Here is a 26223-nt window from a genome sequence, read left to right as displayed (position 1 = left end):
AAGCTTTCAAGATAAAGTTCAAGTTTTAAAGTGATTCTTGCTCCATGTAGAGCACTTTGTATACAGCGGCGGTTGTTTTAAAGTGCTACGGTTGAGTTAAGGGTTTTCAAGGGTTAACGTTCGTACGATGTCCAATCAGCGCTCGTTCTCCGAGCAAGACATCTAGAGGGCGTTGCTTAAGCAAAATAGAAGCGCGATTGGTCACGCTGCACCTGGCGTTCATGACTGGCGCTTCTTGACAGTACAATCAGCGATCGTTCCAAACGAGCAATTCAAAGGGGGGCGGGGGGCGAGGAGGAGGAGGGGGCGTTTCCGTGGCTACGGCGGCGTTTCAGGCAACTCTTGTACTCACATTTCACGCTTCCGTTCGTCGTGTTTTCTTTAGGGTGTTGGGAGATTTCCCCTCCGCGGGAGGCGCTTCCGGTGTGTGTTGAGTGACAGGTGAGTCCAGTAGGGTCAGAACAACTAAATGTTTTGCAAAGAAAGAAAACAAACACGCAGGATCCTCAACTAGCAGGTTATGGTTCTGTAGTTTTGCTTTGGGAATACTCGGACGTGTCGGAAAGACATCATCCTGTTTGTGCGATTGACAGTGACGACATTTGTTGACTTTTAATTGAAATATTTTTTGGGGGCAGTGACAAGAACTTTCCTGCAGAAAAGCAAGAGGAGTGGTGGTGGGCGGGGTTAAACAGACATCGTGGTGGCGTCACAGATGGCAGGAACTTCCAGGCACGACCGAGAGATGGCACTCAACGCCAAACGGCAGCTGACGTCATGTTCCGACCCGCTCGAGAGACTCCGCCTCCAGTGTCTGGCCAGAGGCTCGGCTGGCATTATAGGTCTCGGAAGGTGAGACATGTGCGCTTGTTTTTAAGTCAAACAAGTTGTCCCATCCAATACAAAAAAACCCAGCATAGACCAGCACAGTTTTGTTTAACCCGGCAAGTCACACCCACTAATGCTGACATCAGACTATACGAATGTCGCCCGATTTTGAACCGATAGAAGTGTCGCGGACAAATGTAATATTTAGTAGCTGATTTGGAGTTGTTTTGACGCGTTGTACCCAGTCTAGTGTGATATACTCAACGATGAGTGTAATCACTGACCTTTAAGGGTTTGAATCCAGTCCAGCCACGACTAAGTTAGCCTGGAATTGAATTGATGGAGTACAGTCTCAAGCGGGGGTGTCAAACTCGGGTCCTGGAGGTTCGCTGTCCTGCATGTTTTCCAAGTCTCCCTGTTGCAACACACCTGATTCAAATGAACAGGTTCAATGTCAGGCTTCCGCAGAGCTTGCTGATGATCTGATCATTTGAATCAGGTGTGTTACAACAGGGAGACTTGGAAAACAGCACCCATCGAGGCCCTGATTTTGACACCCCTGATTATAGTAAGGTGCTTTTAGCCCCCCAAAAAACGCCCATATATAGTAAGGCGTTTTTAGCCGAAAAAAACGACCATGTATAGTAAGGCGATTTTAGCCCCAAAAAACGACCATGTATGGTACGGCGTTTTTAGCCTAAAACATTTATGCTAACTGGCTAGCATCAACATGTTGGCTAACTAGCTTTGGTTTTGAGGAGCATGTGCACACTCTCCAGTTGTCCCTCTTCATTGGATTTCTTTTACTTTGTCCCTCAGAGCGTTCCGGATCATGGACGATGACGCCAACCGCTCCTTGGACTTGAAGGAGTTCCTTAAAGGCATCCACGAATACGGCCTCCTGATGGACAAAGAGGAAGCGGTGGCCATCTTCCAGCGCTTTGACCGCGACGGTAACGGCTCCATCGACTTTGACGAGTTCCTAATCACACTACGGGTAAATGCGCCATGCCGACCATGTCCCCAACGCCACTCCGCTCTCTTGCGACTGATGGCGACCTGTCCTTGGCAGCCTGCCATGTCCAAGGCCCGCAGAGACGTGGTCATGCAGGCCTTCCACAAACTGGATAAGACCAAAGATGGCGTGATCACCGTAGACGACCTTAGGGGTGTCTACAATGCCAAGTATCACCCCAAATACCAGAACGGCGAATGGAGCGAGGAGCAGGTGTTTAGGACCTTCCTTGACAACTTTGATTCGCCATACGACAAAGACGGGAAGGTAGGAAACGCACATAACAGATGTTGTGGAACTTTGTGTTCCCAGGGAAAAATGTACATTAACCCTAGCGGTGCTATTTTAACTAGGCGCTACTTTTTTTTTAATTCACGAGCTGCTGCCATTTTGACCTCACGCAGGTGACACACGAAGAGTTCATCAACTACTACTGCGGCGTCAGTGCCTCCATCGACAACGACGCTTTCTTCATCCTTATGATGAGGAATGCGTGGAAGCTCTGAAATTCCGACTCCTCACTGGCTCAGGGATTTATTTTTTTCCTTCTAAGGAGTGGACCCGGAGTTCCAAAAAAGTCCACTAGAAATCCCCATGTAGTGATTGTGGAGTCGGGAATGATTGCCAACGGAGTTCATCGTTGCTCACTCCCCGATCGTTACAAACGCATTTTCATTCAGGTGAGGTGGCCGACTTACAAATGAACTGACGCCATTCATCCAATACACTCGAGTCAGGATTGTTCTACAGTGGACTGACTACATAGTGGACTGCAGCCCATTGGACTAGTTGACTCGATGGCTGAAATGATCCAACTAAAATTTGCGCATTAGGAATTGTGATATGGTTGACTAGGATATGCCCAAAGGATCTACTTTAGGATTGACGTTTACATAGTACAGTCGATTTAATGATTGATTGAATAGTGCACCATCTCTGGGGGCAAGTTGACGGAGGGCAGAAATCATGAATCGTATACTCTTTCATCCTGCGAGGTAGTGGAATATTTGGCTGAAATGAAAACAGAAGGGAATATGTTGATATCATGACAACGTCCTTCCGTAACAAATAAATTCAGTTGCGAAAGGAACGTCTTGTTTCAAACTGAATGTATTTTACAAAATGAGTACAAACGTTGACTTGTGATCAAGGTCAACCAAACTCTTCCCGTTGAAATCCGTCCATATAAATAATGGTCACCTCCCGCTGGCGGGGAAGTGAGGTCAGACCCTGACCAGGAAGTGGAGTCCCAGCGAGGCGGGAATGTGGAGTGTCTCCAGGCCCAGCGAGGACGGCGCGTACGGGAAGAGCAGCGGCAGCGTCTGCTTGGTGTCCACCAGCAGCTGGGGGGCTTCCTTGGCCACGCCCCCCTCCTGAGTCGCACCAGCCGCTTCGCACTCCTGGAGTTGCTTCTGCACGGACACGTTCCGTTACACGCGCGCGCTCTCATACTCACTGCCAAGTCACAAACTCTCACGCTACTAACAAAGACTCTCACACGTATTTTCAGTGTTGTGTGTGTCACCTGTATGTTCCTGATGAAGGATACGGTGACGCGCTCTTCAAACTCATTGAGCGGCGTATACAAGTTGAGGATCTTGACGATCTGCACGCAAGCAGAAAGGAGGAGGAGAGCGTCAGTCGCCTTGATTGACTGGGGCTGGTGGCCATTCGGGGGGGGGGGGGTGTCACCTGCTGGGAGTTGAGGGCAGTGCACAGTGAGCAGATGGCGTCGGCGTCCTGCGAGGTTTTCTTCTTGACTTGCAGCAGCTGAGCAACTTGAATGATGGGACAAAGTGCCTGCGCTGCCCCCGTCTGGTACAACTTGTTAGCACGCAGCCACTCCTCCATCTGGCTCGTGTTGTACCTGCACACGCACCAACGCCAGTCAACACATTCATAGCATATCTCACACACACGCGCGCTCTTCGGCAAACCTGAGCTGCATGCCGGTGCTCCAGGAGCAGACGTCCTTGCGCAGCAGGATGTTGTTGAGCGTGATGGCGTTGACGCAGTGGAAGAGCTGGCGGACCACCTGGCCGGCGATCTCGGGGTCCAGGCCGTGGTCGCGCATGACACCGTCAAAGAGGCCCAGCTGGCGGATGAGCGCCTGTAGCGTGTAGCCGCCGGCTGGATTGCCGGCGCTCCCGTCCTTGTCCACGCTGGATGAACGGTTCCGATAGCCGGCGGGCTTGACCCCCGCCAGGCTCGGGATGCTCTCGCTCTCCAACATGGCCGAGACTGACGTGCCGCACAAGATGAGACAAGAGAAAAGGGTCCCAACAACAGGCTAAATAAGCACAATTTTGACAATCGATTATGCAACCGCGCTCATTTCTTTGGGTCTGTTGCTTTGGCTTTCCCATTGAAACATGATCCAAGAATACAAAGATGAAGATGTAATTTTTGGACTCAGCATCCAAAAAAAATGCTGTGGCAAAATCGACATATTCAAGGTAGGCGGGCTTAGCGAGTGGCAACGTAAAATGGCCGCTGGCGGCTTGACTGAGGGACAATCTTTCAGGAAGTAGAATAAGTACTGACCAATCATGGGCTGTATGGTGGCCTCGGCGATGCGTATGAGCTGCTGGTAGATCTGAATGGAAAGGTCGCTGAGAACTTGTCGGTACTCGGCCAGGTCGAAGTTCTTCAGGCAGTGCTCGTTCTGCTTTGATGTATTCTGAACCATGAACGCCTAACGCACAACACACACGGTTCAACTTCTTGGGCAGTCAACTTGAAAGTGTCAAGATGGCGTCAACTTTCGAAGGCGGCGTTGCCGTCACCTCGTCGCCGCTGTACTGTTTGAGGCAGTGCAGGAGGCGGCTGGTGTTGGCCAGCCAGAAGGAAGTCGTCTCAAAGTCTTCGTTCCTCTGCACACAACAAGGATGTCAGCTCAGGCGTGGGAGCGGGAGAGCGTCACGCCAGACACGTGTGTGTGTGTGTGTGTGTGTGTGTGTGTGTGTGGGGCTCTCACCTTGAGGACGCGCTTGATGGCGTTGATAGTGGCGGTGAGCAGAGACTCCACCTTGCGGTCGTCGTTGACATAATCAGCGTGGCGGACGCACATGAAGAGAATGTACGCCGGAAGACACGGGACTGTGCCTGACAACATGCTAGGACGCATATCTGTAAAACACATACAGGCCAGGAGGGGGCGCTAAGTGGGGTGGTCATTACCCTAACATGTCATGTTATTTAGGGAAAGTTCTCCATTCTTTTCTTACTATATCCATGACAGCTGTCAGGTCATGTGTTTGACATAAACTGGCTGATTAAGAAATAAAGAGTATTGGCCAATCGGGCCATCCACCCAAAGAGGAAGCGCCGTGTGACCTGTGATGAGCGTTTTGATGAGCATCACTTCGTCTTCCTGATCATACTCCAGCATGCCCTCAAAGTCTTTCTCCTTGCGTTGAAGTGTCACGTGGCGACCCAAGTCGGACCTGGTGCGACTGCTGCTGTGACTCACTGAGAACAAGCACCGTGACAAGGGAGTACGTTACTGTCGTGGTGATGGCGAAGGGCCACGTGTCCTGCCTTACCTTCCAGCTCCTGGACCTTCTTCATGTAGATCCTCAGCTGTTTCTTTAGCTTGCGCTCGTTCTTCTCCAGTTTCTCCACCAGCTCCTTCAGGTCCTGCGTGAGGAACATCACACGTCACACGCACAGCCAACATGCAAACGCCTATCGCACACATACACACTACATCGTATGCGCACGTCAGGGCACACGCTTCACACGTGTTACATGAGCGCCCCGTTCCACAAGGTGGCGTTACGTGGCGAGTGCAACATTTGCGTTGCACTGACCAGGTTGTCGTTGGTGAGCCTGGTGATCTCCAGCTGCACGCTGTACTCCAGCAGGGCCTCCGGCGACAAGGACGTCGTGTAGTTGAGCGCCTCCTGCTTCTTCTCCACGTCCTCCTTCAGCGTCTCCACCTCGGCCCGGAGCGCCTCCACCTCCTCGCCATGTTGGCGTGCCTGAGACTGAAGCTCGCACTCGAGGAGTCTAACCCGCAAAAAAAAAAAAAAAAAAAAAAACACTGAGTATGGTGCAGACACTCAAAGGCGCCACCAGGGGGCGAAATGCGGACCACGGCAGGTCCCCACCAGCATGACAAGGAGCAGAACAAGAACAGGAAGGGGAGGAGAAGAAACAGGAGCAAATGGCAACCTGGTGACTTGTTTGAGCCCGGCGTATGCCAGCAAAACTTCTCCGTCCTCGTTCAGCTCGGCCCAGTCAGACTCGGGCCAGGAAGTGACGTCGGAGAAAGAGGAAGAGGCGTCAGAGAAAGAGGCAAGCAGGCTGACAAGGAGAGGGCTGAGATGTTAGGGACAGGGAGCGTGCGGGCGGGGCTTAGCGAAGAAGCGCAGCTGGATGCAGAATGAGGTCAACCTACTTTTTGGACTGGCACACTTGCTGGTAGACCATCAGAGCCTGGTCTTTGTCCGAAGGTAGAGTCCCCAGGTCAACTTCGTCCGCGCTCTCGTTCTCCTGTAACACAAAAACACCACACGATGAACACACAGCACCACCCGCCGGACACCTGCGTCCACACACCTGTGCGTGTTTGTTGTGGTCGTGTTGCTGCGCGGCGCTGACGATCTGCGTCCTGAGTATGACCACTTCCTCCTTGCGCGCGTCCAGCTCCTCAGTGGCTGCCTTCAGTTGACTCATCAGGATGTCGTAGCCATCGCGCAGCTGTTTGGAGGCGTCGGTGTCCGCCGCCCGTTCGCCTACGCTGCGACGCAACTCGTTGAGATCGTTCTTTAGCTGCTGGTTCTCCCACTCGAGCTCCTGACGCTGCGGACGCCCGGTTGATACGTCACAAAAGATGGCTATGATGTTTATGGGGAAAGAAAATATGGAATTTAGAGTACCTTCAGGCTATTGTAGGCCAAGTCTGCTGCCTCCTGCTCTGCGTCAGCAGCGCTCTTGAGACGCTTGGCTGTCTCCTCCTCGCAGTTCTGGAAGTTGCATTCGGTTGGCGGCCAGTTCATATGATTTTTCAAATGGACAGACGAGCCATGTCATATTAAAAAAAATAAAAATCATCCGACAGATGAATGGATTATGAAAATAATCGTTAGTTACAGTACTAATAGATATACTGGAGAAAAAAAAAAGGTGAAAAGGTGAATCGACAGGACCCAACCTGGCTCATATTTATTTCCATTCCAATGAGCAAACGGTGCTAACGTGTTAACGCGCTAACCTTGTTTCTGGCTGCTTCGTCGATTTTGTCCAGGCTGGCCTGCAGCCGCTTCCTCTCTTGTTCTAAGTCGCGCACGCGCTTCTGAAGCTTGACGAAGATGCTGATGTCCATGGCCGCCTTGTCGGCGCCCATCTCCTGCGGGAGCGACATGCACACAAGCATCACTAAAGTTCTCCAACACGCACGCACGCACACAGACGTCACGCAGACCTCCACCAGCTGCAGGGCGTCGTCGGCGTCTCCCGCCTCCGAGGTGGAGATGGACGTGTAGTTAGAGTCCGACTCCAGGCTGCTCTGATTGGATGAGGTTCGGTGGTGGCCCATCTGGAACTGCGCAAAAGTCAAACGTGTCCTTTGTCCAAAAGGAAGCAACAAAAAAAAATAAATCCAACCTTGCCGAGAGAAACTTCTTCCTTCAAGTTGTCGTATCTCTGCTCCAGTCTGGAATATTCTTTCAGGAGGTTTTGGTAGCGCCGTCGCTCGGCGTCCATCTCGGCGCGCAGCAACGCGCTTCCCACATCCTCTGCGGGCGTACACACACACAAACGATACGCCGGCTGTGAACAGCTCATACTGTGCAATCGTCTCACCCACGACGGGCCGGTGTACCGCGGTGCAATTGGCTGACCTTGGGCGCGGCTGGACTGTTGTTTGATCTTCTGGTTGAGTTCTTCCTTTTGGCTCTTGAGCAATGCGTTTTCCTTCTCCAGCTCAGCCACCCTCTGCCGAGAAAGACGTGGAGCTCGATCACACGGCGGATTACGAGCAGTGTTTTTTTTCCTCTCTTTTTTTTCCCTACGACGTTCTCACCTGGGTAAGCACCAGCTTCTCGGTACGGTGCTGCTCCTCCATCTGGCTCTTCTGGGCCTGGGCCTCGTCCAGCTGCACGCCAAGCGCCTCCAGCTCAGCCCGCATCGCCGTCAGCTGAGTGGCGCTTCCCTGCTGGCTGCGCGCCTGCTGCAGGTGCTGCATCTGCTGCTGGACGCGACTGAGCTCTGTGCCGAGGGTGGTGTTGGCGCGCAGGAGCTGCTCGTTCTGCTCGCGGTACTCCTTTCCCTACACATCAGCGGAAAAATTGTTCATTTTGAATATCTTAAAATAGACGTAGGAATACGCGAGGGATGTCGTTAACATTTGTCAACCGTGGGTATGTGAAGAAACGTCCATGCGCGGGTGCAGACGCGTGACGCTACCTGGTCGTCCATCTTCCTCTGCAGCTGTACAATCTTGTTCTCCATGCCCGTGTTGAGCTTCTTCAGGCCTTTGGTCGAGCGCGCCTCCGTCTTGAGCGTCTTGAAATGGCGCAGCGCCCGAGAGCGCCTGTAGGCGCACTGCAGCACCACGGCGGCCCGCCACATCCGCTGGTACTTGAGCCTCTGCAGCCAGCCGCGGACGCACTTCTGGATGATCAGCGCCTTGTGGTGCAGCAGGAACTGGAAACAGGGAGGAGAAGGCATAGCGTGGCGTGGCGTGGCGTGGCCAAATTGACAACGTCAGGCCGCCCATCTGCTCACAAACGCTCCTTTTGTCCACCCCAAGCACCCCAAAAGCGCATGCTTTCATGTTGCCGTGACCTCATTCACATGCAACTCGCTTATTCGTTGACATGTTTGGTGACTCTCACTCGAAGTGGACTCATATTTTGTTGTTTGTACTCACTCTTGTGTCTTTTGTTTGTAGCACATGCATCCATGTGTGTCTTACCTCCTGGTAGATCCTGCGTGTGAACATCCCTCGCGCAAAGGCCTGGATGGTTACGGTGGCCCGGCGCACGTTCAGGAAGGCGCGGCGCTCTCTGGCCATGCGGTAGTTCTTCTGGCACACCACGGCGGCGCGTGTCAGGCGCAAGTATTCCGCGTATCTGTGGTCAGAGGTTATGGGGATGTAAGATTATCAGCAGGCATTGAGAAATGAAAACGAGGTTTACGAATATGACGACGTTCGAGGATGGGAGCGTGGACTGACCTGCGCGCCAGGTATCCTCGCCCGTATCTCTGCAGCAAAATGACAGATTTGCGGACCCTCTGGTAGCGGACCCTCTGCAGCCATCCGCGCACCGTCTTCTGGACGGTGATGCAGGCGGCGCGGAACTTGTCGGCGCGCAACTTCTCCAAATAGGCCACCTGACCCGCCCGGAAGAAGATCTTGCTTTTTCCCAACTGGAACATGTCGCCTTCCTGGCCCGCCCACAAGAATCCATCAATCAATCCATTCATCAGTCAAACAAAACAACGGTCGCCGTCAAGCTGTTTGTATCTACCCGTTGAGCACGTTTGCGTCCTGACTGAAGAGTGTACTTCAGGCTAGTTCACCACCATTTGAGGTAAATGAAAATAACTTTTGTTTTTAATAACTGTACAATGCTATAGAGCGCTATTTTTTGTTATGAAATTAGCAAATTAGAATTGCCCCGCATTCTCTCAATGGAGAAAGACGCTTTTCCAAGCGAGCGTGGCCAGAGAACAAATTGGATTTGTATCTCGAGGCGTGACGGAGTTTCAGTGAGTGGCGAGGCGTGCAACTGGAATTTGTTGGCAATTGTGCAGTTGAGTGGCGTGCGTTTGCCGATGGCATTTTTTGTAGCTTCTCACCTTGATGAGCGTCTCCAACAGCTTCTGACACACTAACTTCTTGTCTGGGCATGACATGTCCGACTTGCGCATCAACACGCGATACCGGCTGAAGAAGTCGTTGTATGTCCACCTGTACAAACAGGATTCATTTCAGATTTTTCTTATGCCAGCGACATACAGTGACAGTCCCAATTACAGGCGTGGTTCACCTGTTGATTTTTGGGCGGGATGAAAAAAGGCCCGATTGATTGGGGTTTTTTTGTTTTGTTTTTTAGGCTTTGGCCTCAAAATTAAAACAGAGGGTGAACAATTCATTGGGAACTGATTGACTTTCAAATTAATCAAACTAGTCTGATAATCGGCTCAACGTTGAGAGAACACGTTTAATTTCAAATCGTCCAAATCCTCAATATATTAAAAATAATTCATTTTGAAATTAACAAACCACTATATTGCTGACCGATGAATCAACAACAAATTGATTAGCCAATTAATCAAAAACTATTTTGACAATTGATTTAAAGGTGCAACAGTTAATCAAATAAGTGACAATGACTTGATCGTCAAATTCATCGCCAACTGTTTTGGGAGTGGATAATTCTCTCGAGACCTCGTTTGACTTCAAATTGTCCGTTTCAGCCTCTCAGCAGTAAATGTTCTCTGATGAAGCGAGGAAGGAGGGGTGAAGGCAAGGAGGGAAAGAAGGAAGGAAAGGAGACGGGGATGGAGGAAGTGAGCAAGCAACAAAGAGGAGGAGGGTATGACCTGGACGGGTATCCAGCGGCGCTGATGCGGATGGTCTCCAGAACGCCGCACGCTCGCAGCTGCTGCACTGCTCGACCAGAGTCAAACCTGCAACGCGCACGTTAACAGGACGTGAACTTTCATGTGACGCGCGTCAGCAAAAGGGAACGAGTACGTGACACCCACTGGCTTTCCTCGACATGAAAGCATCTGCCACTCACGTGTGTGTTTGTGCTGTTAACATGGGATGTTCCGCTTCTACGGTATGTTGCGTGCGTGCTTCACTTGGGAGATTTGTACAGTAGGTTTGACTTGCTGGGATGTGTGCTTGTCCTGTCGGCGTGCAGGCTGTATTTGTGTGTTTATTTGGTGAGGCATTTCCCTTTGTGGACACCTTTGCGCTGTCGACATCGGAGGAGGAGGGGAACCCACGATAATTGACTTACGAGAAGGCCTCCTTGACGTCATTGGGTTTGATGCAGCGTACGTAGTGAGGTGTGGTGGCGTTGAGTGTCTCCATCAGAAGATGCAGAGAGCTGCGGAACTGAACACGAGCGCGCCGGGCGAGACGTGAACAAAGCCGTTGTGCACCATCACGCGCGCACCTCCGCCATTGCCGAGCAGGGCGGGCCAGGCGCTCACCTGCAGGCCGACGCTCTTCCTGTGTTCTTTGTTGGGTGGTTTGGGGGCGGACTTTGCGGGCCGCACGTTGACTCTGGCGGATTTGGGGCCGCCGTCCTCGCCGCTGAACAGGTCGGCCACCAGCTGAAGCTGGGGGGGGACACACTCAGTCGATTACGGCCCTTCAAACATGGGCCAAAATAATCAGCTAAATGGCCAATGTTTGTCGATTGATTTGACCTTGATGTACTCCAAGCAGTGACCGCAGTTGGACACAAGTAACATCGGTTTCATTATTTATGTCTCAAAAGTATATAATGAAATTTGGTGATATGCTCATTCTACGGACGTGGCATTCAAAACAAAGCAAACTTTAATTTCTACAAGCAATATTAATCAAATATAAACGTGTTAAGTATGACACAATTTTAACTACTGGCAGCACAAACATATCTGACATGGATTAACGTGCTGATAATGTCATTACCGTATTTAAATGCTTTGCACCACGCAATGCACTCTGAGAACCGAAGTAACATTGAAGCGGAGAACATATTTTATGCAGTTTATATTTTTTTTTAAATCCTCCAGCCGATTAATCAGTAATTGGAATTTTTCTCTGCCCAAAAAAAAATAAAAAATCAACTGCGGCCTATAAAAATTTAATGTAAATCTCACGTCATCTATTTCAACAGAGATTTTGGATATCTTCAGAAGGGCTGATGTGGATTTTTTTTTAGGCATTTCAGATCACCAATTAATGAGCTGATTAATTGAAAAGAAAAAAAAAAAGAATTGTGGTTCCTTAACGGACTAATAACAGCCAACGTTATCGACTGACCAATTCATCGGTTGGGCCCTGATATGTATCGTGTCTTGGGAGGAATTTGGAATCTCACCTTACTGGCCTTGAGGATGTTGATCTGCTCGTCATTCACGGTGTCCCGGTTCTTCTCCAGGAAGCCTGCACACTCGTACGCCACCTAGGGGCAACAGCGTGCCATACATGCAAGGAGCTCAAACGCGGCAGCAACGCAGAAGTGATTTTCCATTTTTTTGTGACAGATTTGGGAAAATCAGGATTTTGGCGTCCATCAGTGAGTACAAAAATAATGACAATCGATCACTGATGCGATCAGAAGATGGACCAATCTATCCAATGTATTTCAACAACTTGTTAAGTTACTGTACAGTGGTCCCCTACTATAGGCAGGGGATTTGGATTGGGATGGGGCCAGCCCCACTAATATCCAAAATTAGCATATATTTCAAAGAAATTAATAACACTAAAACTTGCAGGCTCCGTCACTCGCCTTATCAGCAAAATGGACGATGATGAAAGCAGAGTTGGACATTCGAGGTTTCTGAAAGTGGGGGCTGGAGGCATGTTGCCTGTACAGCTTCTGAGCCCAGTTCTGATCTGTTCCTTTGGGGACCTGCAAGTGCATCGACAGGAAGCGCATCATCAGGAAGTCCACGGAGGTCGTACACAGTACTTTGGCGAGAAAGTAGTCAAGTTGATGTGTCGCAGAATAATAATTAAGTCCAGAAAACCCATTTTGATGAGAATCCATGACAAGAACTGTGCGGAAAGGTTCATTTACCTGAAGAATCATATCAGAAAAAGAGCTGTAAAAACAAACGCGTTATATTTCAAGAATAGTCATCGAGAATAATTTGTCATTTCATGAGAATAATCAAAAAACAAGAGAAATGTTCTTTTTTTTTTTTTTCTTTGGGCAAGTCAAAATTTTACAAGACTAAAATCATTCCAAGAAATAAGTAAGCCTGCTATAAAAATCAACACACAAGTGTGCCACAATGGGAAAAGATGACTTGAGATGTGAGAGCGGTCACCAAGCAAATTTAACTCGTATGCTGAGGCAGGACGTTAGTCCCGCGTCACAAGTCAAAAGTGTTTATGTTCTGAGAAGGAGAAAAAGCGACTGACTTTGCACTCCTCGTCCAGAAGGTCGAGCACGCCGAGTCGCGCCTCGATCAGGTCGATGCACGGCTGGTTGTCGTGGAAATCGATGAGGGTCCACGGGATCTGCTCTTTCATGTACTCCTCCTGCTCCAATTTGAAGACGTGCTGGACACGCATCACATCATGCACACATCATTAGCACCCACTGCCAAGAAAAACACAGCTTCCTCCCTCTCACCCAAATCTTGGTTGCCTTTTTGTTCATTTCCCCCCCTTTGCAGGGCAACTTCAATGACAGAGGGGGCCGCGATTTCAAGGACAGCGCATGTCTTTAGCAGTTTTATGACCAAATTGCCATTTTCCGAAAGGACCAAAAAATGCGCGCGTCTATTTTTTTGGGGGGTGGGTCAACCAATGTACATCACAAGAACGACCCATTTAAATGCTGAAATGGAAATCAAAGATTCTCTCTTCAAAAAAGGAAGCAAACAAAAATGTCCCCTATATGACGAGTTCAATACCGTTATTTGGAAGATTTTTTTTGTTCCTAATGGTAATTATTTTGTATTTTGTAATTTCATTGTCAGCCACTACATGGCAGCACACTATTTTGCCTGACACTAAATTTGAGAGAACAAGAAGGAAAACAGTTTGTGTTTCAAGCTCACCCTAGTTTTCGCTCAAGATGATTGAATGTCAAATCCTGCTTTTTACACCTGCACAAAGCAACGGCTGATGGTTCATTTTGTAACTCTGGTTCCAATTCATCCCCCCCCGCCCTCCCTGAGTGGTCAGTCCCTCTGAATCCTTGTGTGTTTGCAAGAGAATTAAGCGACTTGTGACATATACTGCTGTCATTCAAATCTCGAGACGCCGCGTCTCATCGACACTCAACTCAACTTTCTAAGTCTAGGGGGCACCTCACCGAATTGAACTGCTGCTGAAGCTTCTCGTTGGCGTAGTTGATGCAGAACTGCTCAAAGCTGTTGATCTCAAAGGTTTCAAACCTGCGGGCGACACAATTATCAGCCGGGACCAGATGAGAGCAGCTGAGATGGGGGCAATACCCGTAGATGTCGAGGACGCCGATGAAGGAGTGCTGCTTGGAGGTCGTGTGCAGCGCCAGGTTAATGTGTGACACGATCCAGTCGAACATGCGGGCGTAGATGTGCTTGGCCAGGGCGTCGCGGGCATTGCCTGCCTGCTTGGCCGACATGTTTTTTACGTAGGTCTCGGACGCCGTCACCAACTTCCTGTGGCACAGCCAGTGCTCCATTTGAGGATGCTCCAGGCCCAGAAGCCTGCAGAAGTGAGCCAGGTGGACGTCGTCGCTCTGAAATGACAATCGGCCGTCAGGAGCGTTGGGGGGACTTGGCGGCCCATGATCACATGACCACGCAATCAAACTCTTTGTTTTTACCGGGGATGCTAACATGTAAAACAGGCGGATGCTTTTATTTGAATATTTGTTGTGTGCTTCTTCTATCAAACCTGACATCAAGTATGCAATTCTGTCAATCTTTGTTGGTTGTGTCATTTTTTTCCCCTGCCAAACATCGATTCAGCAGCAGAATTAAGAAAAAAAAAAAAACCAATCTGTTCGACCCTGACGTCCAACAGTTGAGACATCATCACCACTGACGAAAAGCCAAGAATGAAACCAAAGCGAGTACTCACCGAGACATGGCAAGACTCGCCGTCCCTGTCGGCGTAGATCTCGATGTTGCCCAGATGCAGGACGGCCGCCAGGACCTTGAAGATTGCGTTCTGGCTGGCGTCTTTGATGCCTGCACACACGCATCGTGAGGACGGCCATGAGAAGACGTCAAAGTGCGATATCAGTCGGAGGAACTGCTCACATCACTAACCATCCCAACAAGCCCGACTAGGCCAACTACCTTTACCACTACTTCTTACAGACTTCCTCAAACTATGTAATTTACCCAAGCAAACTGGCTTTGTGCACTTGTTTTTTTTTTCGATTCAGTTGCTGCGCTTGAATGGATGTGACATTCTTGTCAACTGCCAAGGGACTACGTGAATGCCAACAAGCGTCACGCAATGTGCCAGTGTTAGCGTCACGCTAACACTGGCACATTTACAAAGGGCGTTGTGAGTGAGGGAACCAAGGGGGGTCAGGGGGGGGGGGGGGGCACTCACCCAGTAGTCTGAAGGCCTGCCTGGTTCTGTCCAAGTCGTCAGCGTCACTCACGCCGTCGATGAAGATGTTTTCACCCATGGACGTGTACACAAAGTCTTCGGCACTGGCTGGCAGCAAAGGACAGAAATGGGATCATTGTGTTTTAGTGGAGATCAACTTCAGTCACGTCATATTTTTGCGGGCAAGTCGAAACAAGTCCCGTGATGACAGCACAGCTGGGCCTGGCCACGTCACTGCAAAAAGAAGCAGCATGTTCGGAGTGGAGAAGACTCACTGAGGCTCAGGTCTCGCAGCTCCGGCAAAGAGGCGGACGCGCACAGCTGGTAGAAGATGTGGTAGTTGCGCTCATCTTCAGCCTGCAACACCAGCAACAAAAACATCAGACCGCAGCCATCCCCGCTCTCTCCACTCTGCTTATTTCCGACATTCGAAAAAACATATTTACACTTTTCATTGCTTCCTTTGTCCTTTGTTTACCTCTGCATATGACCAAAAATAGCAACTTTCCTACATCTGACCCACCTGGAAGACCACCCGCGACTTCTCAAGCAGGTACGTTCGCATGTTGGCTCCGATGATGTGGTAGCTGCGGTTGAACCCGATCTCGATGTACTTCCCAAAGCGACTGCTGTTGTCGTTCCTCGTGGTCTTGGCGTTCCCAATGGCCTAAGCCCAGATGAAGTACAAAGAAAGGTACCACGCGTCAATAGCAGGAAGATACTCGTAACATTGGCCACCTTCAAGTTCCTCTCCACTGTCCCGAATAAACCAAAGAGGACTCAACTCACTTCAATAAACCATGTGGACTACAATCACCTCCATGATGTTTACTAAACCTGGCAAATGAACTAGGCTAGTCCAGACTCATGTGGACAAGACTGGACTAGATTCCGCTCCATGATAGTCTGAGACACTACTAGTGCATTAATTTGAGTCGTGTTGATCTGACTTGACCCACACACATGACTGGAGCGACTAAACTGGACCCCATAACATTGGAGTAGACTGGAATAATATGGAGTGTCCACGAGAATGGGCTGACCTTCCTGATGGGACTGGACGAGACTGACCTCCATGATGGGATTGGAGGCGAGGACTTTCTCCTCGACATTGGTGTCGTTGGCAGATCCTCCAACGGTGGCAAAGAACCTCATGGCATACTTAGCAGAAACAGTCTTGCCTGCTCCCGATTCTCCACTCACGATGATGGACTGGTTCCTCTCGTCCCTGAGAAACGCAACCCAGTGGGGGGACGTGACTGCCGTGCTCCTGCTGGCGGCGACGCTAATGCTTTCCGCCACCGTCGCGCTCCCACCTGGCCATCTGTTTGTAGGCTTCCTCGGCCACGGCAAAGATGTGCGGGTCCATGTCGCCCATGTTCCGACCGCTGTAGGCGTTGATCACCTCCTCGCCGTAGATCTGCAACTCCTCGTACGGGTTGATGGCCACAAGGACGATACCTACGCACAGCGACGCTACTCACTCAGCACCATGGTAAGAGTACAAGAGGCACGCAGGAGAGATTTTCTTCCCGACTGCAAATGTGGTGGTAAGTTTTGGGGGGGCTTCAAACAGGTGACGATTACTCCAGGACACGGAAGCAAGAACTATTTTCCCCTGAATTTGAGCCAGGAAAACCTCAGGAGGTGGCAGCACTGACCGCAGTAGGTGTAGATGTGATTGGACTCCAGGAAGCGCACTCTGAGGTTGTGCAGCACGGCGGGCTCGTGAAGGTAGCTCAGCGCCGTCAGGTCGTTCTCACCCACCAGGATGTCGGGGTTACGCAGGAAGGGCATGGCATTGCTCGAGGGGCCCACCGGGTATTCCAGCGACTGGGACGAGATGGTAACGCAGAGTCAGCCATGTCACAGACGAGATGTCACAATAAAAGCGCTTACTGTGCCATCCTCCAGGCAGAGGTGCAGCACGGACTCTCCTTGCTTGAAGTCTCGGCTGATCTCCGCCGCCTGCCATATGTTCTCCTCGTCCGGGATCCATACCCGCGTGTACTGAAATACACGCACGCACAGACACACATTCATAGATAAAGACACACACAAAGATTAAAAACACATGTACACGTGGAGACACAGACAGACACACACATACACACTAGACACACATGCAGACAAACAGACAGACACACACACACATTTACAAACACACACACACACAGAGTGACATGTAGAAAAACACATGTAAACAGACATAAACACGCACGCAACAAGTCACCCACGACAAGCGATGACTCATGAGTAATCAGTGCTTACAGAGCAGCGGGCGCGCAGTCAAGACGTGGACTAATACAATGCGAGTGCTGCGCCAAACGTGCGGCCACGGGGTCAGTGAGAGGAGCTGGGGGCCTCTCATCAATTAATCCCCCAACAAAAGCGCGAAACAACGGCGGGTGGGGGGGTATTTTCACAACAACAACAAGAACAAGAAGCTGTTGTGCAGGTTTGTGTGGAAGGAGAACAAGATTGAAATGTCCTGCGATGGGGGTGAATGGAGGCAGGGGTGGAGTTAGACACCTGCATCTGGCATATCAAAAATACAGAAGAAGAAAAGAGGCGTGGCCTGATAAGCAACTGGGCTTCATATCTCGTACAAAGTCCACAATGAAGGCATGGCAACAACTAAGACAGATAAAGACAGCCAATCAATCAATCGTTAATAATCACCGTTAATAATCATCAATAAACAAAAGACTGATTTGAAAGACTTCCTGTTTGAGGAGGCCACGCCCCCTCAAGCTTCCTCATAGCAGGAAGCTCCACCCACCAAGAGGAGGCTGCGGATCAAGATGTACAGGAACTACACGTGCACACTCACGTGCACATAAGTCATGGACATAAAGATGCCCACGCACACACACACACACACAAACAAAAACTCCCATACGGACATGTGCAGAAACACACACAAACAAACACAGATTAGCACACAAATTTACAAACGCGCGCATGCACTCACTTTTGTGCACAAACTGCCAAACACGCACGTGCAGACAATTGCACACAAACATACACACGCTTGAACACCAACACTCACACACAAAAGCGCACGCATTAGCCTAGCTAATGTCGCACATGTCATGTGCTGGTCATGATGAGGTCACCAACATGCAGCATGTCCAACTTTTGTGAGTCATTGTCGTTAGTTATGAGTCAGTGGGGTACGGCTGTGCGCTTGTGTTGTGTCTATCCAGCATCTGTTGTGAGGACCCCTAGACTTGGTTTTAATCCTGCGCTGCAGGTGGCAGAGGAAGCAGATGGAGGTGTGTGTGTGTGTGTGTGTGTGTGTGTGTGTGTGTGTGTGTGTGTGTGTGCGTGTGAGGACTTAAGGAGGCAAGTTTGCCACTCCGCCGAAATGTCTGCTTCTGACAATAAAAGGTGCTTGCTCAAGGAGCTTTTCAACTCAGCTTCAGTTGTTGTCCTCTTTGAAAACAGCAGCATGTCACTTTAATAATAATAGCAGTAGCAAAAATAATAATAGTAATAATACGCAGAAAAAGATGAGGGCTACTCCAAAAAACATGCTCACAGTAGCAGAATGACTTCTACATCTGAATACATGATGAGATCAATGTTTGCTACCCTCGAACGGCTGCTTGCGACATTGACAATCAATTTGAGGACCCTTAAGGAGGTCACAAAGAAAGCCAAGTTGTCCAATTTGGAAACAACTGCAGGCCTCCCTCGCCTCGCCTCATTGAAGGTCAGGGTTCAGGACTCAATATTATTTTCTAAAGTCACACATGGCGCAGGTTGCACACTCCTGATCTGTGTTGATCCTTTCTCACAATAATCATGACAATGACGTACCAAGGTAGGAAATAGATGACTATCAATATGCAACATTATTGCCATAAATCTCTGCAAGTGTTTCCATATTTGAAATCACAATGTCCATTAAGTGCTGAACGATATTTAGAACATACAACTCATATTTTCACTGGATGTCAGTCATATTGAATTATATTGTTGTAGAGCAGAGCTCACCGAGCTCCAAGAACCACAGACTGTGGGCCTGCTCGAAAAATGGCTCACCAGTGATTTGGGAGACTTGTGATTTTCTCGGAATACGGTTGAAGTGATCATTTGAAAATGTAAACACTGGCAGATTTCTGTCTTGGATACTGACAGATATCAGTGTCCTGATTATTGTGAGAAATCCTTCACTTTAATGAAGCACATTAATGATTAAGAAGACCACAATCGTAACATTAATAAAGGTCATTTGAGCAAGTAACTTATTTCAAGCTGGTAGACCTTTGAGTCAATCAGTACCGTGACTCAAGAAGTCGCTCTCACTTTCACAAAGGTTGCTGACCCCTGTTCTGGAGTAACAGTACAGTACTTACTTGACTATAATTTGAATTTAGGTCAACGCTAGTCACCTCTGCTCACCAGTTAGTGCGGGAGCAGTTTTTTTGGAGAATATTTCGTTTTAAATAACTATTTCGAGGCAGAATTTTTACTCTTACTTGAGTCCAATTACACTAGAAGAGGATAGGTCTTACTTGAGTTAACTCCAAATAATTTGTAGCTGCTCAAGACATTTAGGCAACACAAGCAGCAACTTCCTCGTACACACAACATCGAACCGAACTGAGCCGAACCGAATCCAACCAAAGCGGGAAGCATGGCGTTATCTTTCTTCCCTATTTGCGTCGCCCATATCACGGCAGGTAAGCGACAGGTGCTCTCGCGCACTCTTGCGTCACCAAGTCGGCCCATAGGCGTCACTAAATAAGCGAGCGACAACGTCTTTCTTCCCGAACCAACAAGCAGGCAGGCTGGCTGACTAACCAACCAACCAACTAACTAATTAATGGAGTACTCGACTGACTCACCGTCGTGTAAAGCTCGTTGACGGACATGTTTCTTTTTACTTCCCGAGGACCGCCAAAGTCCACACACGCGCGTGCGCGTCCAACCCGGAAACGGCCGCCGCCGCCGCCGCTCACGACAGGTGCATCTTGGCAGGTACTTCCGCAACGGCGGCCGTTGCGATTTCTTCTACCAACTATTCTTTTTTTCTTTGAAAGAGAAGAGTTGACTTGATTTGAGGTGAGTGTGCAAGACCATCCGGTTGCCGAGTTTCTTTCATGGACGGCACCGGGTTGACTTTGTTGACGTGCACGCGCACCGCTTAAAGAGACAGTACAACCTCGCCACGCAGGTGCTGCATTGACGTGCGTTGTGATTGGGGGCGTGCTATGACATCATCGCAGACACAACGATGACGTTATGGGACTCAAAATAAACTTTGCAAAAATTCACTTTTTGTTTGCTCTCCTTTTAATAAAGTGGTCACCCATCAAATTTTAACTCTTTATTTTTTGATTGATCATTTTTTTTCGACTATCCTCAACTAAACTTTCAAGTTTCCATTCTTGATGTTCACATTTGTTTACTTTTTATTTTAAACTGAGGTCAACCGACGAATACTACCTGTGTATTTAAGTTTTTTTTCAAAAACTTTCAACCAGTCCTTTTACTTTTTATTTTCAAATTCTGTTTAAAGAATAGTTCAACCTCCCTCGACTGGCAAAAACGTTCATAACTTTTGATCTTGTTAAAACTTCCATAAATTAACCTCAACCGGCATTTGAACTTTTTATTCTTTTATTTTTTAATTACCTATTTTTAGTTGACCTGCCATCTACTGACACATTTTATCTAACATGTTTAAAAATTCCAATTTTCACTTTAAATTAAATTATTCGCCATTAATCTTCAACCACCTTTTCATTTTCTTTTTTAATTTTCAAATGAAATTTTTGTTGACTTTCTAACTCAATTTAATCACTTACAGTATGTTTTGGCCTTATTTGAACTGTCCTCAGCAAACCTTTGGTCATTTTATTCTTTTATCTTAACTTTCAAATGTGTGCCTTTTTAATGGATATTCTTATTTAAACAGCTATCAACGTATTTTTTTGAAGACATACTTTTAATCAAAACACAAATATTTCTATTCACTTTTAACCGATTGAGATGTTTTGGAGCTGCTAACCATGTTGCTGCGCTGTAATAACCATCTTGTGTTTCCAAGCACTTTGACATAAGAAATGAAATGAGCGCTTACCTTTTTGTAAGGGTTATAATGTGAGCTCATATTTCTTCATGTGTGGTCTCGATATTGATGTGACGTGTCTCCCGTGTGGGGAAGTGGGAAGCCGACGAAACTCTCCCTTCCTGAACACTCCCTCTACAGGTATGAGCTTCCAGCCGTCCCGCCCAGAACTGCCACACTGATTTTTCCGCAAGATTAATCCTAATGTCACATCAGCGCCATCAACTGGTTTGACATGTGCACTGCGTAGGAGGCACGTGCATAGATTATTTTTGGATGCAGGTGCTCAAGCCAAAAATTGATTTTGAAAGTTTTTGAGGGTTATGACTCGGACCAGCTAGTAGTTGGGATTTTTTTGCATCATATTTCACCATGATAATTTTCGAAAGTGTAAATATATCATTTTAATGACTTTGCTTCAAATTCATATTAACCTTACATGTCACATCTACACAGTAAAAATGCTAAAAGCAAACTTGAGGTTAGCATGTTGGTTCGGAACCTCGGTAAGCATTCCAGTTTTTCATGTGGCTTCTTGCATATTTCATTGGCCACTCCTACCCCAACGGTTTGTGGCGAGTACTTGACGCCAAAAGCTTTTTCACTGTTGCTTCTGAACGATGGCCGCTTTCCTAAACGGGTGCAGGACGCCGTCATTGGGCCTGGCCATAACTTCGTCTTTCTTCTCCAGCTTCTCCTGCTCCATCTGCTCCAACCGCTGCTGCTCCCTCAGCTCCTCTTCCTCCTTTTCCTTCCTCTCACGTTGACGCTGCTCCATCTGCGCCCGGAGCTCAGTCTGGTACGCCGTGTACGCCTGACGCTGCCTGCGGGGCGTGCCACAAACGTCGCGGAAAATGCCCAGCAACCGAGAACAAACGGGAGACCCGTCGGCGCACGCACCTCTTTGACACCTCCTCGTCGGCCCGCTTCATGTCCCGGAAGGCGGCGTCCAGCTCCACTCGCTCCTTGGCGATGTCGGCGCGTCTCTGAAAGTCGAGATGCTCTACGCGTGCACACACACACACACAACACAAAACAAATGAACTTCAACAGTACAATGAGAGCAATAGGAAATATGTTCATCCAATTTCAAGGCTTGATGACTGAAAGAGTCAACGACTAAATGGAAGTGGCGTGTTAGGATGAGACGTGTTTCCAGTTCTTACGTTTCTGCACATTCTGCAGCCGTCGGGACTCCATGACCTCGTTCATCAGTCGGTTCCTGGCCTCCTGCTGCAGGAGGTTCTGTCTATCCCGTTCGTCCCACGTCTCTTTCATCTTAGCCGCCATCATTTGCTCCATCTGCTCCTCATCCTCCTTGCGTTTGATCATCTGCTCGGCCAAATACTGACGGTAGCGGAGGTCCTCGTCTCTCATGCTCGCCTGCCGGGGTGACACCAGGTGAGTATGGACTGCGCCCCCCCCCCCCATCCCCCAAAAAATTTAATTTGTGGCAACAATGGATACACAGTATTTAGTGTCCATAGTGGGACGGGGGCGCGAAAGGGGTGTACCCGCTTGTCGGCCGTCTCCTGCTGTGCCTGAGTCTCGTCTTTCTGTGACTGGCGCAGAATTTTGAGGCCCATCTGGAGCTCTTCCTCCTGCTCTTTGGCCATGCGCTCCATCTTCAGACGGAAACTTTCATCCAGCAGTCGGCGGCGGGCCGTCTGGCTGTCCCGTTCGAGGCGACGCTCGCGCTGAACTTGCTCCCGCAGAGTCTGCATTTCCTCCTCCTGCACGCACACACCCACACAGCAAGTGAGGACAGGACTGACACGCACGCATGCTCGGACAGCGGTTGGGCCAAAGCTGGCCTCTGAAAATGTAGCATAGATGCACAATAGACATTCTCTCAAAATTGTTTGAACATCATACAAAAAAAAAATCACAGCTGACCTCCTGTCGCGCTTCCTCCTGCCTGACGAGGCGCTCGCGCTGCCGCAGGCGCTCGGCCCCGGCCATTTGCTCACACAGAAAGTCCATCTGCATCTGGCTGCAGTGCCGCGCGTCGGACGCCTCGCGCCGTTCGCGCTCCTCTTTGGCATGAGCGTCCGCTTGCCACATCTGGTGGAACATGTCTTCCTCGCGCTGGCGCGCAAGGGCGCACTCCTGCTGGCTGCGGATCTGGGCCGCTCGTTCCTCAGAAACCTGCAAAACTCGCCGCTTCGTCTGGGCCTCGCGGAGTTCCTGGCACTGCTCCCTGAACGCAAAACAGTTTGTGTCACAATCAAGCTGAAACACATACGGGGGATCTTCGTCATTCGCAGTGATAGGCATCCAATTAGACCATTGGTAATGCGTAATACATTAGTTGAGCTGAAGGCACTTTGTTTTCACTCTTTCAAATTTAATAAATGTCTCATATACGTTTATGTGGCGCCATCCAGTGGTCGACAGTGGAATTACACATAAAAAGCAGCAGCATGAACAAAGAGGAGGTCGCATTTCAAGTGCCATGGGTTGTTCGTTCTGTTTGCTAAGTCTACAATATTAATCGATGAGACGCGTTATTTTGAATCGGTCGCCGCTCAATGCCAGATTATATAAAACCACGAGTGGTCGACCCCCGAGGAACGGCTGTGGATTTCAGTGTAGCCCACCTGAACTGCTGGTCCAACTTTTGTGCAACCACCTGTCTCCGCTGTGCCTCCCTGGCGTCGAGCAGACTTTTAGCTCGCTCGCGCATCTGCGTTTGCCTCTCCAGCGGGGTCACCCGGTCCTGGCGAGCCGCCAGCACAAGCTGCCGCTCCTCCTCGTCCAGAAGCTCTCGGAGCCTGTGGACCCCGGAGACCCATATGTTTTAGCAAACTGATTTTCATTCGGTGCCCCTGTGGTCTTTGCAATTCCAAGGTTCTGAATTTGAATCTCAGACACACTAAAGACATCAATGATTGGTCCCAGGTGGGAATACGAGCTGCAATGCGTGTTTATCTGAGTGAGACCAGTCCATTGACTGGCGACCACCCCAATCCTTGTCTGTATTTGACGTGAACCGAGTTGAAGTCAGAAGCCGAAATGTCTGCACCATTGTGGGCATCACCTTTGTTGGCGTTGGTGGACGGAGAAGCGGTGCTGCATCATGACGTCATCCACGTCCCTCCGGACGGTGTGGCCCACATAGCGAGCGTCGCTGGACAGTAGCCAGCAATTGTTGACGCGACAGGCCTCGTTCTCACGCGCGCCCTCAGTGGCACGCTCACGCAGCTGGTCCTGCTTCTGCCGAAGCAGCATGGCACGGCGTGCGGGAAGCATGCTTGCTCACGCTTCGGATTCTTGTGAATTCTTCTTGGTCGTACGCCGCTGGTGTGGCTACTATTTAAAAAAAAGCGTTTTTGGAGAGAGTTGAGTGGAATTACGAATTTGGTCCTGCAGGTTTGCATTTTGTAAGGCTTCCTCTTTCATCTAGGACTGCTTCAGACAACAAAGTGTATGCAGAAAAGTGGTGAAGATTGCACGACTGTCTGTGTCCTATGTGTTGTGTTGTGTTATTTTGACTTCAAAATGGTGCCGCGAGAGTGGCTGCCTTTCCAGCAGCTCCTATATTTTGTTGTTCTACTTCTTCCTTTCATAACTTTGCTGCTGTGAATTGGGGATTTCTCCATTGCGAGACTAATAAAGGTTTTCTTTTCTTATCTTATCTTATCTTCACTCTGGCATTCTCAAAATCGGCCACATCATCTCCCTCTAGTGGTAGACAACAGCATTACTGCCCAAGTCGTGTTCAATTCAAGGGAAGTCAATTCAGAAATGTTCTAATAGCATTAAGTGCCCCTATTTGTCTAAACACGGCACTGATACACACACACACATTCTGAAACCTTGATTTACAAACGACCCTTTTTACAAACCTTTCAAGTTACGTACAGGAGACTGAAGGGAGAAACCCCCATAAACAAACAAGAACCGTAAGAGGGTGTAGTAAAGACCTAAAAAAAGCATTTAAAATGGAAAAACGCCACAGTCAGTAATTGGCTCACGGGCTTGATGCACTTTGTGCAAGTAAGGTTTATGCCACCCAATATTCCATGTTATTCAAGCTAATTTAAATAATGTCCGGTCCAATACTTTTGTTCACTTGAAATTTGGATAGCTTTAAAGAAAAGGTGCTCCGAGTTGTTTAACACATGTAAAAGAGATGAGATGTCAATACTAAATAGAATTAATTACTAGCTGGAATTCTTAACGTTTGTCTTATATCTGAAACCCAAATGTCTTGTACACCATCAAAAAACAAAGAAACTCACCTGGGTGTTCTTTCTTTTACTTTCGTATAAAGAACCTGCGAGGAGTTCTCCGAACGCGTAGTCGTCGAGTGTGATGTTCCCTCCAACAAGCATACAAGCATCAAAAAGTGCTTCGACTATTTTTGACTGACTTCAATGCATTCAGTTCATGATTGACAAGCTAGCGGCCTTCTTTCTTTCGTGTCGCGTCATACGTCTACACTTTTTAAATTCGACGTTCTTGTCGTGTTAGTCTCTCTAAATATATCTTTTTTTTTTCATTTTCACAGTGGCTACGAGCCAACTTGTTTAATTTTCGATTGGCTGACCAAAACGGAAAGGCTTTAGCTACTTTGAGCTCCGCCGCGGCCGCGTCGCCGAGGTGACGAGTAAACAGGTCTGTGACGTCACTGTGAGCCCAAAAGACACTCGTAGCGACGCGTCAAGATCACGTGACGAGAGCGCGGGCGTTCTAGCTAGGCGCACGCATGTTTTTTTTAAACATGTAAATTTGTTTTAGCTGTTGTTAATTTGTTTAAGTCATTTAGGTGTTTCAGTTTGTTAGTGTTTTGCACTTACAGCTAACGCAGAAAACAGAGCAGTGTTGACGTGCACTCGTTTTCAGTGTTGACATCTTTAAACATGCCCAAAAGTGTATATTAAGCAAATATGCAACAGTCACTTTCTGATGAAGAGGAGAGGGGAGGGGTGAAAAAAAGAATAGTCAACAGAAAACTAACATTTGGGGTACCTGTAGTTAAGGAAGCACTGTTCATCACATCATAAAATACAGTATTTGATGTATTGATAAACTCAATACTCATTTCTACAT

The 26223-nt window shown here is 48.7% G+C and overlaps 3 protein-coding genes across 10 annotated transcripts; 1 reads left to right on the top strand and 2 right to left on the bottom strand.

Annotated features, from left to right (window-relative positions):
- The first annotated feature begins 305 nt into the window (after positions 1 to 305).
- Positions 306 to 2933, top strand: capslb (calcyphosine-like b). 2 transcript variants are annotated; one of them, XM_086135299.1, is made up of 5 exons: positions 310 to 441; positions 639 to 852; positions 1648 to 1825; positions 1901 to 2110; positions 2248 to 2933. In XM_086135299.1, the coding sequence occupies exons 2-5, from the start codon at positions 716 to 718 to the stop codon at positions 2347 to 2349; spliced, it is 627 nt and encodes a 208-aa protein (XP_085991425.1). In that variant the 5' UTR covers positions 310 to 441; positions 639 to 715; the 3' UTR covers positions 2350 to 2933. The 2 variants fall into 2 exon arrangements, with proteins under 2 accessions (XP_085991424.1, XP_085991425.1); XM_086135298.1 differs by having other exon boundaries at positions 306 to 441; positions 1648 to 2110.
- myo5b (myosin VB) lies at positions 2726 to 21267 on the bottom strand. 6 transcript variants are annotated; one of them, XM_086135290.1, is made up of 40 exons: positions 19943 to 20283; positions 16986 to 17096; positions 16748 to 16919; positions 16403 to 16547; positions 16158 to 16314; positions 15610 to 15753; positions 15362 to 15443; positions 15087 to 15194; positions 14604 to 14713; positions 13994 to 14259; positions 13852 to 13933; positions 12951 to 13091; positions 12313 to 12435; positions 11899 to 11982; positions 11021 to 11149; positions 10825 to 10922; positions 10400 to 10486; positions 9653 to 9764; positions 9027 to 9238; positions 8766 to 8922; positions 8255 to 8494; positions 7872 to 8117; positions 7690 to 7783; positions 7454 to 7584; positions 7272 to 7391; positions 7062 to 7196; positions 6727 to 6813; positions 6407 to 6649; positions 6246 to 6340; positions 6020 to 6151; positions 5656 to 5854; positions 5389 to 5482; positions 5180 to 5314; positions 4821 to 4972; positions 4630 to 4716; positions 4388 to 4538; positions 3781 to 4084; positions 3536 to 3710; positions 3369 to 3449; positions 2936 to 3255 (listed from the first exon to the last, which is right to left on the bottom strand). In XM_086135290.1, the coding sequence occupies exons 1-40, from the start codon at positions 19967 to 19969 to the stop codon at positions 3067 to 3069; spliced, it is 5637 nt and encodes a 1878-aa protein (XP_085991416.1). In that variant the 5' UTR covers positions 19970 to 20283; the 3' UTR covers positions 2936 to 3066. The 6 variants fall into 6 exon arrangements, with proteins under 6 accessions (XP_085991411.1, XP_085991416.1, XP_085991412.1 ...); XM_086135285.1 differs by lacking the exon at positions 6020 to 6151 and adding an exon at positions 2726 to 2854 and having other exon boundaries at positions 3044 to 3255; positions 13852 to 14259; positions 19943 to 20281; XM_086135286.1 differs by lacking the exons at positions 6020 to 6151; positions 19943 to 20283 and adding an exon at positions 21181 to 21267.
- Positions 21268 to 21585: 318 nt separating this feature from the next.
- cfap53 (cilia and flagella associated protein 53) lies at positions 21586 to 25763 on the bottom strand. 2 transcript variants are annotated; one of them, XM_086135150.1, is made up of 8 exons: positions 25413 to 25763; positions 24209 to 24480; positions 23769 to 23942; positions 23065 to 23368; positions 22683 to 22901; positions 22335 to 22551; positions 22069 to 22171; positions 21586 to 21992 (listed from the first exon to the last, which is right to left on the bottom strand). In XM_086135150.1, exons 2-8 carry the CDS (start codon positions 24418 to 24420, stop codon positions 21770 to 21772), a joined length of 1452 nt encoding a protein of 483 aa, XP_085991276.1. In that variant the 5' UTR covers positions 24421 to 24480; positions 25413 to 25763; the 3' UTR covers positions 21586 to 21769. The 2 variants fall into 2 exon arrangements, with proteins under 2 accessions (XP_085991276.1, XP_085991277.1); XM_086135151.1 differs by lacking the exon at positions 25413 to 25763 and having other exon boundaries at positions 24209 to 25075.
- Between the last annotated feature and the right edge of the window lie 460 nt (positions 25764 to 26223).

This window comes from Hippocampus guttulatus, chromosome 17, assembly GCF_054856545.1.
Source record: "Hippocampus guttulatus isolate MCC_2025c chromosome 17, RoL_Hgut_1.0, whole genome shotgun sequence".
Lineage (NCBI taxonomy): Eukaryota > Metazoa > Chordata > Actinopteri > Syngnathiformes > Syngnathidae > Hippocampus > Hippocampus guttulatus.
Note: the sequence above shows the minus strand (reverse complement) of the source record. Positions and strands in the feature narration are given on the sequence as shown.